The 14,704-nt window shown below is 47.1% G+C and overlaps 1 protein-coding gene across 2 annotated transcripts in view; it reads right to left on the reverse strand.

Annotated features, from left to right (window-relative positions):
- Positions 1 to 14,704, reverse strand: part of GABPA (GA binding protein transcription factor subunit alpha) — a 261,838-nt gene that overhangs the window by 63,483 nt on the left and 183,651 nt on the right. For both annotated transcript variants that reach the window (XM_069204087.1, XM_069204086.1), the window contains one exon: positions 7,891 to 7,947. In XM_069204087.1, the coding sequence (XP_069060188.1) occupies positions 7,891 to 7,947 (57 nt within the window). The remainder of the gene's footprint in view (positions 1 to 7,890; positions 7,948 to 14,704) is intronic.

Here is a 14,704-nt window from a genome sequence, read left to right on the forward strand (position 1 = left end):
CCCACTTACCTCATCGCGTCCTCTACCAATCCTTCTGCTCTTCTCTCCGACCTTCGTAAAAAATGTCCCCACCCCTATAAAATAAACTACCCCCACCCTTCCACCCAAAGCCCTAAATCTATCCCACCCCTAAAAGCTACACCCCCAAACCCTGCCCCAGCCCCACTTACCTCACTGCACCCTCTCCTGACCCTTCCCGGTCTTCTCTCCACCCTTTCCTCACCCGTCCTAAAACCTTACCGTACCCCAGAAAAAATAAACTACCCCAACTCCCCCACCCTCCTTGAGCCCTAAATTCACCTCACCCCTAAAAGCTACCCCTCAAACCCTACCCCAGCCCTACTTACCTTGCCGCATCCTCTCCCAATCCTTTCTTCCTCGTCTATCTGCCCTTTCGCACCACTAGAACGCTCTCTGCCTTAACCACGCATATGCATGGTTTAGTCGTGGTTAAGGCAAGCGTTGTTCCGCTTGCACTGTAAACGTTTAGGACGCTTCACTCTGAGGAAGGGTATTGGGTGAGGAAAGAGCGGTTCCTTGGGGCGGGGTGATGGCAGCGGGCAATCGTCCTGTGTACAGGAGCCCCTGGGCACAGCTTGACCAGGCTCCGGGAAGATGTCGTGTGGGCTTCATTAAGAAGAGGTTCTGAAGGGGTGACTCCAAGTTGAAGCACCTCGGTTAGTCTTGACAGCCACAGAGGTCAACTGAAGGTCCAGTAGCTCTGCCGCCCTCCTCACCACCATAGCAAATGTGTAAGGAAATGCCTCCTTGGCATGGTTACCCCCTGACTTTTTGCCTTTGCCGATGCTATGTTTTGAATTGAAAGTGTGCTGAGGCCTGCTAACCAGGCCCCAGCACCAGTGTTCTTTCCCTAACCTGTACTTTTGATTCCACAATTGGCACACCCTGGCATCCAGATAAGTCCCTTGTAACTGGTACCTCTGGTACCAAGGGCCCTGATGCCACGGAAGGTCTCTAAGGGCTGCAGCATGTCTTATGCCACCCTGGAGACCCCTCACTCAGCACAGACACACTGCTTGCCAGCTTGTGTGTGCTGGTGAGAACAAAACGAGTAAGTCGACATGGCACTCCCCTCAGGGTGCCATGCCAGCCTCTCACTGCCTATGCAGGTATAGATAAGTCACCCCTCTAGTAGGCCTTACAGCCCTAAGGCAGGGTGCACTATACCATAGGTGAGGGCACCAGTGCATGAGCACTGTGCCCCTACAGTGTCTAAGCAATACCTTAGACATTGTAAGTGCAGGGTAGCCATAAGAGCATATGGTCTGGGAGTCTGTTTTAAACGAACTCCACAGCACCATAATGGCTACACTGAAAACTGGGAAGTTTGGTATCAAACTTCTCAGCACAATAAATGCACACTGAGGCCAGTGTACATTTTATTGTAAAATACACCACAGAGGGCACCTTAGAGGTGCCCCCTGAAACTTAACCGACTATCTGTGTAGGCTGACTGGTTCCAGCAGCCTGCCACACTAGAGACATGTTGCTGGCCCCATGGGGAGAGTGCCTTTGTCACTCTGAGGCCAGTAACAAAGCCTGCACTGGGTGGAGATGCTAACACCTCCCCCAGGCAGGAGCTGTAACACCTGGCGGTGAGCCTCAAAGGCTCACCCCTTTGTCACAGCACCGCAGGACACTCCAGCTTAGTGGAGTTGCCCGCCCCCTCCGGCCACGGCCCCCACTTTTGGCGGCAAGGCTGGAGGAAACAAAGAAAACAACAAGGAGGAGTCACTGGCCAGTCAGGACAGCCCCTAAGGTGTCCTGAGCTGAAGTGACTAACTTTTAGAAATCCTCCATCTTGCAGATGGAGGATTCCCCCAATAGGATTAGGGATGTGACCCCCTCCCCTTGGGAGGGGGCACAAAGAGGGTGTACCCACCCTCAGGGCTAGTAGCCATTGGCTACTAACCCCCCAGACCTAAACACGCCCTTAAATTTAGTATTTAAGGGCTTCCCTGAACCTAAGATTTTAGATTCCTGCAACTACAAGAAGGACTGCTGAGCTGAAAAACCCCTGCAGAGGAAGACCAGAAGACACCAACTGCCTTGGCCCCAGACTTACCGGCCTGTCTCCTGCCTTCCAAAGAAACCTGCTCCAGCGACGCTTTCCAAGGGACCAGCGACCTCTGAATCCTCTGAGGACTGCCCTGCTTCGAAAAAGACAAGAAACTCCTGAGGGCAGCGGCACTGCTCCAAAAGAACTGCAACTTTGTTACAAGGAGCAGATTTAAAGACCCCTGCAACTCCCCGCAAGAAGCGTGAGACTTGCAACACTGCACCCGGCGACCCCGACTCGACTGGTGGAGAACCAACACCTCAGGGAGGACCCTCCGGCGACTCCAAGACCGTGAGTAACCAAAGTTGTCCCCCCTGAGCCCCCACAGCGACGCCTGCAGAGGGAATCCCGAGGCTCCCCCTGACCGCGACTGCCTGAACCTAAAGTCCCGACTGCTGGAAAAGACCCTGCACCCGCAACCCCCAGCACCTGAAGGAACGGAACTTCTGTGCAGGAGTGACCCCCAGGAGGCCCTCTCCCTTGCCCAGGTGGTGGCTACCCCGATGAGCCCCCCCCTTGCCTGCCTGCGACGCTGAAGAGATCCCTTGATCTCTCATTGACTTCCATTGAAAACCCGACGCGTGTTTGCACGCTGCACCCGGCCGCCCCCGCGCTGCTGAGGGTGTACTTTCTGTGCTGACTTGTGTCCCCCCCGGTGCCCTACAAAACCCCCCTGGTCTGCCCTCCGAAGACGCGGGTACTTATCTGTTGGCAGACTGGAACCGGGGCACCCCCTTCTCTCCATTGAAGCCTATGTGTTTTGGGCACCTCTTTGACCTTTGCACCTGACCGGCCCTGAGCTGCTGGTGTGATAACTTTGGGGTTGCTCTGAACCCCCAACGGTGGGCTACCTTGGACCAAAAACTGAAACCTGTAAGTGACTTACTTACCTGTGAAAACTAACAATAACTTACCTCCCCCAGGAACTGTGAAAATTGCACTGTGTCCACTTTTAAAACAGCTTATTGTGTTTTATGTAAAAAGTATACATGCTAAAGTAATGATTCAAAGTTCCTAGAGTACTTACCTGCAATACCTTTCAAATGAGATATTACATGTAGAATTTGAACCTGTGGTTCTTAAAATAAATTAAGAAAATATATTTTTCTATAACAAAACCTATTGGCTGGATTTGTCTCCGAGTGTGTGTACCTCATTTATTGTCTATGTGTATGTACAACAAATGCTTAACACTACTCCTTGGATAAGCCTACTGCTCGACCACACTACCACAAAATAGAGCATTAGTATTATCTCTTTTTGCCACTATCTTACCTCTAAGGGGAACCCTTGGACTCTGTGCATGCTATTCCTTACTTTGAAATAGCACATACAGAGCCAACTTCCTACAAAATGTGTCTCCCTCTTTCATAGCAATAGTAGGAGGGAAGACAAAACCAGTATCTGGGAGGCTGGCATCCGCCAATTCCTCACACAAGTCTATATCGGGGTCTAGGAGCTGGTAATGTTCAGGGTTCAGTGGCCACTCCCAATGTTCCCCAAGTCCTAGCACATAGGAATAGGGCTCTGGCACTGGCCTCCAACTGGCGTTGGGTGACAACCCTCCAACCTGTCTCAGAGTTGGGGATAAGAAAGGGGAAGGTGCCGCCGGAGGACACCAGGACCATCTACAATGGAACTGGCATCTGGCAAGGTTCAGGTGGCACGACTGGCACTGGTCCAGATCCACCTGTGGATCCAAGGGGCCCAACTGGCACAGAGGGTGGGACTGCTGGTGGGGGACTAGTAGGGTCCCCTCCCGAACACACTACAGCAGGGGCGGGCTACTCAAATATGAGGTGCATGGTCTCACAGAATTCTCAGAGTTGGGTGGTGGTTGCGCTGGCTCCTGCAAACTCGGGGAGGTGTGGAGGCAGCCCAGTTGCAGGCTCAACCGTGGAGCCAAGACTCAGGTGAAGACACTCTGGTCTCATCAGATGACTTTGATGGACACGGTTAAGCTGAAGACCTCCTTGACCTCTTGCTTTTCTTCTTCTTGTGGGACTTACCGGAATGGCACACCTTTGAATGTGATGAAGATCTACAGCTTTGTGACCGATCCTGGGGCCTTCCTCTGTACTGAGATAGAGACCGTCATGGCAGAGCATGTCGAGCAGCAAGGAGCTTGCAGGATCACTCCCTCCAGGCCTTGGGGTGCATAGTGTGACAACAGACGCAGGCCTTGGTGTGATTGAGCTCAAGGCACGGGTCAGTCACCAACATTTGGTGTTGAAAGGTGCTGCAAGGCTTGAATCCAGCCTTCCTCGTTGACATCCCTGCCACACCAAGAGACAAGTCTCAAACAACTTTGAAAAAAAGTTTAACAAAAAAAAAAAAAAACTGGTAGTAGCTCTCCCTAACTGTGCTAACTGACATGGAAAAAAAATGATGTCTGTGTGCTGGGGTAGCACCTATATAGGCACTGCAGACGTCACTTCCAGTGCAGGTGATGCCACACAGAGCTAACCAGTGCCACCTGCTGGCATGCAGGAGTACTGCCCACGAAAAATGTCCACATCCAATCTGACACCAGGGATGATTCTAGGGGAAGCAATCTGCGGCAAGAAGTCTATCACATGTTATCTGTGTTGAATGGGGAACGCAGAGTACGCATTTGCTCCCTTGTGGAGGAACTGGTGCACCAACGAAGGTCGGGTGGCCTCTGTCGAAGTCAAACCAGCGCAGACTCCAAGCCAGAGAGTACAATAGGTACCTCATCTTTGGACAGTGATGGAGTTGGCATCGTCTTCTCTTCTGTGTCAATCTTAATTTGCTGGTGGGACACTGAGAATGCATATAGGGGTGGCTAAGTTTTCAGCCCAATACAGGGGTATGGATAGTTTGTATTCCATTGTTGGTGATATTGAGAATATAAGGTTAAGAAACTGAACGTGGTAGAGCCTATCCACAACCAACACACTCCAAATACCAATCTGTCAATGTGGTTGAAGAGGTTTGTTTTTCTTCTTCGTTTTTGTAGGCGTGTGCTGTCTTTCAGGTTGAAGACAATCAATATGGTGGAGTGGGCAGTGTAGGATTGAGGTGGTAGTAAGAAGATATGAGAATTCTTCAATGATATTCCTTCCTGAAAATATGATGGGAATGCAGTGACTTCACTTCCCGTGCAGATGACTATAGGAAAATGCAGTGATGTAATTTCCTTTAGATATGGAAGACGCAGGGTGAAGTCCTTTTACCCGGATTTCTTTCCTATTAGGAGGATTGTGGCAGGAAACTAGCGATTCCACTTTTAGTGCAGATGGATGAAAGAAAATGCAGTGTGGCCACTTCCAGTGCAGGTAAATGATAGCAGATACAAAACTAGACATAGGATCTGGTGAATGATAGACCTAAAGTCTAAAATACGCGATGCAGTCGAAAGACAAAGCTCAAGCCATAGTAATTTAGGGTGACTAGAGACAGTTAATTAATGTTTGTGAAAAATAGTGAGATCCACATCTTTTTCAGGACAAGTGAGATGAAGTGAGTTATAGTTTACAAGAGTAGCTAGTGCTCAATCTGGGGCTCATGCACTCACTGTGAATCCAACACTTTAATAAAAACAACATACAGCTTGTTACCAAGGACTAGGTTGTGAATGCCAGCTAAAAACAGGTATTAATTAGAGATATTTAAATTGTCTGGGCATAGAGACTGGGGAAGAAATATAGTGTAGTTTAGTCGGCTTCTGGTTACACACTACATCAAGGAGAGAGCAAGAGAGATGCAATAGAGAATGGAGAAAGCAGATGGAGGTGAAGCCATGGAGAGAGTAATGGAACAGTCAAATGACCCTCTGGATGAGAATCTAATGTCACAGGTAAGGAACGGACAGAAAGAAGCTGAGCTGAGCGGGACTATTAACCACAGAATCTAGAAAGGATTCGGTAGCATAGGAAGCACAGGTTGTGCCAGGGTACATAAGGACAGAGGCAGGTTTGCCTTTGGGTACAATCCTGTATGTCCGCTGGCCAAATGCGCTGAACAATGCCTTATTTAGTGTGGAAGGCAGGACACGTGACCTCTCCACAAATAAAGCATTAAACTGAATCCACTTTAAATGGCAAACTGTAGGAAAATAAGGAGGAGGAAAAAAAAAGACATTCAAGAAGGTGGTGAGCGCAAGGTGGTGACTGGAGCCACTTGACTAGGCACTTACCACCACAAAGAATTGAGCTGAGCCAAAGAATATGATCCTGTGCATTAAAAGAAATTAAGTAGAGCTAAACGATTAGGCAGAAAGTAAACTACTTTTCTATGTAAATCTTAAAACAAATGTGTTTCTGTGCTTAGTAAAATATAGTAAAATGTGGTAAAAATATCTGAAGAGTGGATTAAATTACATGCAATGAAATATAACAAAATGGAAAAATACCTAAGCGCTAAAGTGTCGCTTATCCATTGATTTATTTGGTTAAATATGAGGCCAAAATAAAATGTACTGAATAGGCATATTTGTAACAAATCTATTTTGGGCAGTGTCAAGTGCAAGATCCCCAAACCTGTGAAAACAGAAATACATTAAGTGACACTTGGCAAAGGGCCAATAGGAATTCAAATTGAATTTAGAAAATGAACAAGCTGGCTATGGTCTAAAAGCATCAGAAAACTAGAGGAAGGCAAACAGCATGCATGAAAGAGAGCTACTACACAAGACACACACTAAACTGCAATAGCGATAAAGACCTCAAATCAAATCCCTTTTTTAAATTAACAGCTTTGCTGAAAAACCTTCTGGCACTATACCAAGGCAGCATCTGTTCAAACACACTGGCAATGGTAGAGGTCCATATCAAGAGTGCCTAGATCTTTAACTGTTCTACACATGTGCAGCCCATGAAAGCAAATGCAGAAAAAATACTGAGATTTAATCTGTAAAACACAGACACTGTGCAACACAAAAGGGCTCATTACCTGATACAAATATGGGTAAAGTTACTAAGCTTCAGGAATGAACAGCTCAAGAGTGTATCAGACTCAAAACTGAATTCTAGAGCGTAAACAGTGACGGTGCACGGATAACATGGTTGCTTGCATTCCTGGTAGTTAGAAGTAATAGTGGTTTGTGAATAGATTTTCATGGATTAAATGCGATTCTTAACAAGCTGGTCATAGATTCAAGTATGCCAAGAAATTATGTGTAATACAAATGTTTGCTGAGTTGATCTACAGCTCAAAAGAACCTCTACATGGTAGCTAATTTGTTATTATGTACAACACCATCAGGAGATTGGATCTTCTCAAATTAATTTCAGATATCCATCACTTCAGAATCATTTGTGACCAAGAAACAGTGATCATGAAATCGCCAATGGGTGGCTCTCTGTAAAATGGGAACACAGAGAGCAAATATGCCTGAGTTGTCATCATACACACAGTTGTATGTGCAATTCACTTTGGACAACATCATCAAAACAAAAACATGGTTTAAAAACTCAAAACTTAATCTCAAATTAGCAGATGAGGTTCATCTTGAAACAAAATGTCTCTTATTAAAGGTTACATCTCACACTAAGGGAGGAAGGAAATGCTCTGAAAAACACAGCAAGGCCATTTGAATTTTATCAGTATTGACACCTATATCAAACGCTTTACTTTTGTTTATTGCTTTCAATTGATAATCCTTTCTTCCATCACATGAAAAGACTCCTGTAAATTAGAATATGTAGATTTCAGAAAGCAAAAATAAAATAATTGTCATGAATATTAACTAACATATTTTGGATCATTAGCAGTGCATTTAATTGTTTCCAATCTGACTCAATTTTGGTGCAAGAGGTAAAGAGCAAAAGGCAAACTCACATACTTACGTTGATCAATTGTAACTGTAGCTATGTCACCTGAATTTTCTTGACTGGCCAACACATCTGAAAAAATGAAAGAAAACACACTTACTAAATGTAAGATCCACACTGGTAAACATAAAAGGGGCTGAGAATGCATGTTAGTGTGCTTATTTTCATTTCATGACATATATAATGTTTAGTTTCCCCAAGTCGAAGAGTTGAAATATTTTTACGTGTGTGGAAGTGAGTGAAGGTTTAACTGTAACAAATATCAGTGAGTAAAAGAAGCAGAAGATAGTGGACTCACAAAGTAAACAAGGGCGAAAACAACAAATATACAGAAGTACTAAAAGAAGACATACAACTACCTTTCTCTACAATAAGGTGGTATGGAACTTATTCTAAGAGAAACCCAAAACGTGCACAAAACTATCATATAACTTTGAAATGTTTCTGCACAGCCAAAGACACACTTTGGCAACACCAATCATCTACCTTTAGTGTGCTATAAATACACCCAAACTCCATTTGTGCATACATGTAACCAAAAATTAAAACTACAGCTATTGGCCCCACACGTTTGTCTAGACCAGAAGAGGGACCAAGTTGTTTAACAAATGCCTACCCTACAGTGAGTTATACCTGAATAAGGGGTGATGTACTTGCAGCTATTATGGCTATCATATACCCCCATAACTGCAAATATGTTGCATTTCACACATGTCAATGATACATTCCTGTACACGGTTATATTTCAAGGGCGGGAAAACTCCTAAATGTGAAACTACCATTTGTTTGCAATATTGAGCATGTGTTTAAATTTATCTGCGTGAACAGATTGAAATTTACAGTGGACTCCTTTACTTGCAACAGATGTTTGTATGACAACTAACCTCTGTATTATCCTGGCATCACTATACATGTGCTAGCATTAACCTGTTAGCCACAGGTCACTTTTCTGTGATAGTCTACCTAGAGACTGACCAGTTGCCCCAATCTATGTATGTTGTCCTGTAGGAAGCTTCAAAACGTGAACGATGCTTCAAGCAACCAAGGGATAAAAGGGACTGGCCCAAAGTCGTCCATAACTATATTATTATGTATTAATGTCAAAACATTTGACAGACCGCTAAAGTCATCTCTACAATATTTACCCACAGATCAAACAATTCTGCTTTTAAAAGGTCCAATCATACTGCTGAGTTGTCACTTCCAGAAGGAACAATGTTGAAAATTCAATGAACAGTTAAGATCGATCACAAAAATATACAATTTGAAACTCAAAACTACTTCCCATTGAAATTAATCTACCCAAAAATGGATGTATTTATATAAAATAGAAAAAAAGAAGAAAAAAGAAAAGAAGAAAAAAGAAAAGAAAAAAAGTCCACTGACAATTGCTGCATTGGACAGCTCACTTTGTTCAGTTACCGTGTTGAAGTATAGTATTTGGGTGGCTAATGCATATGGCATTTTTTTTTTTTTTAAATCACAAGTACTTTCAGGAATTGCATTTAAGTGTCACTTAATATTTTTCTCACTAGGAAGATACTTTTTGACACAAACGACAAAAAGATGGAGGATTAGTAGTAGATTGCCATTTCTCCAAGATGAAGGTGGCAAATTTTTATCGTCAACTCAGGAAACCATTTACTCACCCTCACATCTCACTGATGATGTCCACATCAGATAAACAGGGCCTAGTTCTTTTAGATGGCAACCATGGGGATAACTAAAATAATAAATTCAGGCTTCCTCAAGAGCCAGCGCTGAAGACATTCTCTTTATGGATGCTGGCTGGAATACCCAGACATTAGTGTCCAAACTGGCATCCTGTAAGCCTGCCAGCTCAAGCCACCTACTCTAATCATTATTTGGTGGTTTGAACTGGACCCATAAGGGCAAAGATAATTCCTATGAATCATTACTTGGACCCATAAAGGCCATCGATAATCTGGTAGTAACAGCTTTCCCTTCTGTCTCCAAACAACAAAGCAACCGAGTGACAAGTGCCGACGGGCAATGAGCTAAATGGAAGACAGCATCACCAAGACAAGCCCATGGGCTATATGACGGTCACTCAGTGTTTTTTTTTTTCTAGCTGTCACAGCACTACTAAATCACATGATGACTAATATTTCTAACCTGACAGCTCTGGGAGGAAGAAATATACATATGGGAGTTTCTGCTTGAAATCCCTCATGCCTATCTTAGTGGAGGGAATTTCTAACTTCAACGTGTTTGCTACTTAGGATATTCCTTGTCCATGTAGTTCCGAATCATCTCAGACATGCTTCACACAATTACTCCATACTCATGGCTGCAGAAATATCTACAGGAACTTTTTTCATGGATCAAGCATGTATAGCACATATTTAGCCTGGGTATCATTGTATAACTAGTGCATCCTGAAAACACCAATAAAGTTATTGTAAAAGTAAATGTTTCGGTGGTGGTGGTGGTGGGGGGGTGGGGGAGTTGTGGAAAGGCTAGATATAGCGTGGTCACACAACATGGCCAACAGGATGCATTTTCTAGGATGCTACTCATCGACCCATCTAGATCCTACAAAATCCTGCAGTACGAAGCATGGTTTACAGTCCAGCCGCCTGCATAGATTATCCCTGTGCGCTCCTGCAATCTTGGACAGAGTTTTGGGGGGGAGCTGTTGGCCCCGAGGTGCAGATAGTCATGCCTGGCTCCCGGTCTCCTGTCCGACTCTTCACAGAAGGTTGGGGGTTTGGGGAATCCGCGCTGGGCTGCCTCAGAGCCCGGATGGGCTGGCGGTGGCCCAGGGGGTGTGGTGGGTGGGATCAGGAGGGAGGGGGTGGGGGTTGGAGGTTGAAGGGGGATGTGGGAGAGGGGGGTGTGGAGGGGGGCCTCCCGGAGGGTGGCTGAGGCTCCTATTGGGCCTAGCGCAGGGACGGATATGGCACAGGTGATGGGGGAGGTTCCTAGTCCTTAGGGGGGAGCGACAGACGGACCATGTGGTCACGAATCGAGACAGGGGTCCCACCCGTTCTCCCGCTTGGGGAGGAATAAAAATTTAAAAAAAAACGATTCCCCCACAGGGGAATACCATGGAACGGTACATCATGCCGGCGACCTCCAGGCCAGGGTGGCGCCGGGGGGACCAGGTGCAAGCGTTGGCTGCTGAGAAGCCATCATGGGTGGAATTTCTTACTGCTATCCAAGGCTCCCGTGTGGCACTAGAGGGAAAGATTGAAATGCTGGCGCTCAAGGTGAACTTTCTCTGCACCTATCTCCGAAAGGTGTCTGATAAGGTTTGGGTCGTCAAAGGATCCACGGCTGAACTTCAATTGGAGGCGGCAACACTAAGGAGGCAAATGGATAGGATTACAACCAAAACCAGGGCTCTAGAGGCACGAGTAGAGGGACACAGAAGGGAGGTCCCGCCACAACACTGTCCACCTCCATGGGTTCCCGAAGCGAGCAGAGTGGGTGAGTGTAGGAAGTTGGCTCTGTATGTGCTATTTCAAAGTAAGGAATAGCATGCACAGAGTCCAAGGGTTCCCCTTAGAGGTAAAATAGTGGTAAAAAGAGATAATACTAATGCTCTATTTTGTGGTAGTGTGGTCGAGCAGTAGGCTTATCCAAGGAGTAGTGTTAAGCATTTGTTGTACATACATAGACAATAAATGAGGTACACACACTCAGAGACAAATCCAGCCAATAGGTTTTGTATAGAAAAATATCTTTTCTTAGTTTATTTTAAGAACCACAGGTTCAAATTTAACATGTAATATCTTGTTTGAAAGGTATTGCAGGTAAGTACATTAGGAACGTTGAATCATTTCAATTGCATGTATACTTTTCAAGTTATTCACAAATAGCTGTTTTAAAAGTGGACACTGTGCAATTTTCACAGTTCCTGGGGGAGGTAAGTTTTTGTTAGTTTTACCAGGTAAGTAAGACACTTACAGGGTTCAGTTCTTGGTCCAAGGTAGCCCACCGTTGGGGGTTCAGAGCAACTCCAAAGTTACCACACCAGCAGCTCAGGGCCGGTCAGGTGCAGAGTTCAAAGTGGTGCCCAAAACGCATAGGCTTCAATGGAGAGAAGGGGGTGCCCCGGTTCCAGTCTGCCAGCAGGTAAGTACCCGCGTCTTCGGAGGGCAGACCAGGGGGGTTTTGTAGGGCACCGGGGGGGGGGGGGGGGGGGGGGGGGGACACACAAGCCCACACAGAAATTTCACCCTCAGCGGCGCGGGGCGGCCGGGTGCAGTGTTAGAACAAGCGTCGGGTTCGCAATGGAAGTCAATGAGAGATCAAGGGATCTCTTCAGCGCTGCAGGCAGGCAAGGGGGGGCTTCCTCGGGGAAACCTCCACTTGGGCAAGGGAGAGGGACTCCTGGGGGTCACTTCTGCAGTGAAAGTCCGGTCCTTCAGGTCCTGGGGGCTGCGGGTGCAGGGTCTTTACCAGGCGTCGGGACTTAGGTTTCAGAGAGTCGCGGTCAGGGGAAGCCTCGGGATTCCCTCTGCAGGCGGCGCTGTGGGGGCTCAGGGGGGACAGGTTTTGGTACTCACAGTCGTAGAGTAGTCCGGGGGTCCTCCCTGAGGTGTTGGTTCTCCACCAGCCGAGTCGGGGTCGCCGGGTGCAGTGTTGCAAGTCTCACGCTTCTTGCGGGGAGATTGCAGGGTTCTTTAAAGCTGCTCCTTTGGATAAAGTTGCAGTCTTTTTGGAGCAGGTCCGCTGTCCTCGGGAGTTTCTTGTCGTCGTCGAAGCAGGGCAGTCCTCAGAGGATGCAGAGGTCGCTGGTCCCTTTGGAAGGCGTCGCTGGAGCAGAGTTCTTTGGAAGGCAGGAGACAGGCCGGTGAGTTTCTGGAGCCAAGGCAGTTGTTGTCTTCTGGTCTTCCTCTGCAGGGGTTTTCAGCTAGGCAGTCCTTCTTCTTGTTGTTGCAGGAATCTAGTTTCCAGGTTCAGGGAGAGCCCTTAAATACTAAATTTAAGGGCGTGTTTAGGTCTGGGGGGTTAGTAGCCAATGGCTACTAGCCCTGAGGGTGGGTACACCCTCTTTGTGCCTCCTCCCAAGGGGAGGGGGTCACATCCCTAATCCTCTTGGGGGAATCCTCCATCTGCAAGATGGAGGATTTCTAAAATTTAGAGTCACCTCAGCTCAGGACACCTTAGGGGCTGTCCTGACTGGCCAGTGACGACTCCTTGTTATTCTCATTATTTTCTCCGGCCTTGCCGCCAAAAGTGGGGGCTGGGGCCGGAGGGGGCGGGCAACTCCACTAGCTGGAGTGTCCTGCGGTGCTGGAACAAAGGGCCTTTGAGGCTCACCGCCAGGTGTTACAGCTCCTGCCTGGGGGAGGTGTTAGCATCTCCACCCAGTGCAGGCTTTGTTACTGGCCTCAGGGTGACAAAGGCACTCTCCCCATGGGGCCAGCAACATGTCTCTAGTCAGCCTACACAGATAGTCGGTTAAGTTTCAGGGGGCACCTCTAAGGTGCCCTTTGTGGTGTATTTTACAATAAAATGTACACTGGCATCAGTGTGCATTTATTGTGCTGAGAACTTTGATACCAAACTTCCCAGTTTTCAGTGTAGCCATTATGGTGCTGTGGAGTTCGTGTAAAACAGACTCCCAGACCATATACTCTTATGGCTACCCTGCACTTACAATGTCTAAGGTTTTGCTTAGACACTGTAGGGGCACAGTGCTCATGCACTGGTACCCTCACCTATGGTATAGTGCACCCTGCCTTAGGGCGGTAAGGCCTGCTAGAGGGGTGTCTTACCTATACTGCATAGGCAGTGAGAGGCTGGCATGGCACCCTGAGGGGAGTGCCATGTCGACTTACTCATTTTGTTCTCACTAGCACACACAAGCTGGTAAGCAGTGTGTCTGTGCTGGGTGAGGGGTCTCTAGGGTGGCATAATACATGCTGCAGCCCTTAGAGACCTTCCCTGGCATCAGGGCCCTTGGTACCAGAGGTACCAGTTACAAGGGACTTATCTGGGTGCCAGGGTGTGCCAATTGTGGAATCAAAAGTACAGGTTAGGGAAAGAACACTGGTGCTGGGGCCTGGTTAGCAGGCCTCAGCACACTTTCAATTCAAAACATAGCATCAGCAAAGGCAAAAAGTCAGGGGGTAACCATGCCAAGGAGGCATTTCCTTACAGTGAGCCAGGGAGAATTTTGTTGATCATTAGATCTGTGACGCACTGAGGTGGAGTGAACTGTCCCCCCCATTCTTTGTCATTGAGAGGGAGCATCAGGAGCTGGTGGTGCCACCACAGGCCGGGCGTACTGCCACAGGTCATCATAGCCCATATCTTGAACTACAAAGACAGATGGATCGTGCGTGCTGCTTGGGAAACAGAAAATGCTCACTTTGAGAACCACACGATCTCGGTCTACTCAGATTACACCACTAAAGTACAGGGGACTTGGAAAGTTTATTGGAGGTTAAAGCTAAGCTGAGACCCATGGGCCTCCGGTACGTGTTACTATATCCAAATTGCAGATACTGTCCAGGGGCTAATCTCCCTTTTTCGATATGCCGGAGGATGTCTGGAGGTGGCTGGAGATGTGGGATAGGGTTCCAAGGGAAAGGGCAAATCCCTGGCAAACTGGATCCCAGACTGAAATAGGGCACACAATCCAAACTGGTGGTCTTGTGAGGAGCCTGTGTCTGGACTTCAGCTCCCAGTAGTGAGAGTCTATTGAAGAGTATTATCCATGGTGATGTACCATTGCCATGGTGCTGGCTTCACCTGAGAGTGCATTGGGACTGTGTGGGGGAGGACTATTATGTTGTTATATGCTGGTTTTCAGCTGTGGTGTGCTACTGGGGACAGCATTACACTGTGGTCG

This window comes from Pleurodeles waltl, chromosome 8, assembly GCF_031143425.1.
Source record: "Pleurodeles waltl isolate 20211129_DDA chromosome 8, aPleWal1.hap1.20221129, whole genome shotgun sequence".
Taxonomy (NCBI): Eukaryota; Metazoa; Chordata; class Amphibia; order Caudata; family Salamandridae; genus Pleurodeles; species Pleurodeles waltl.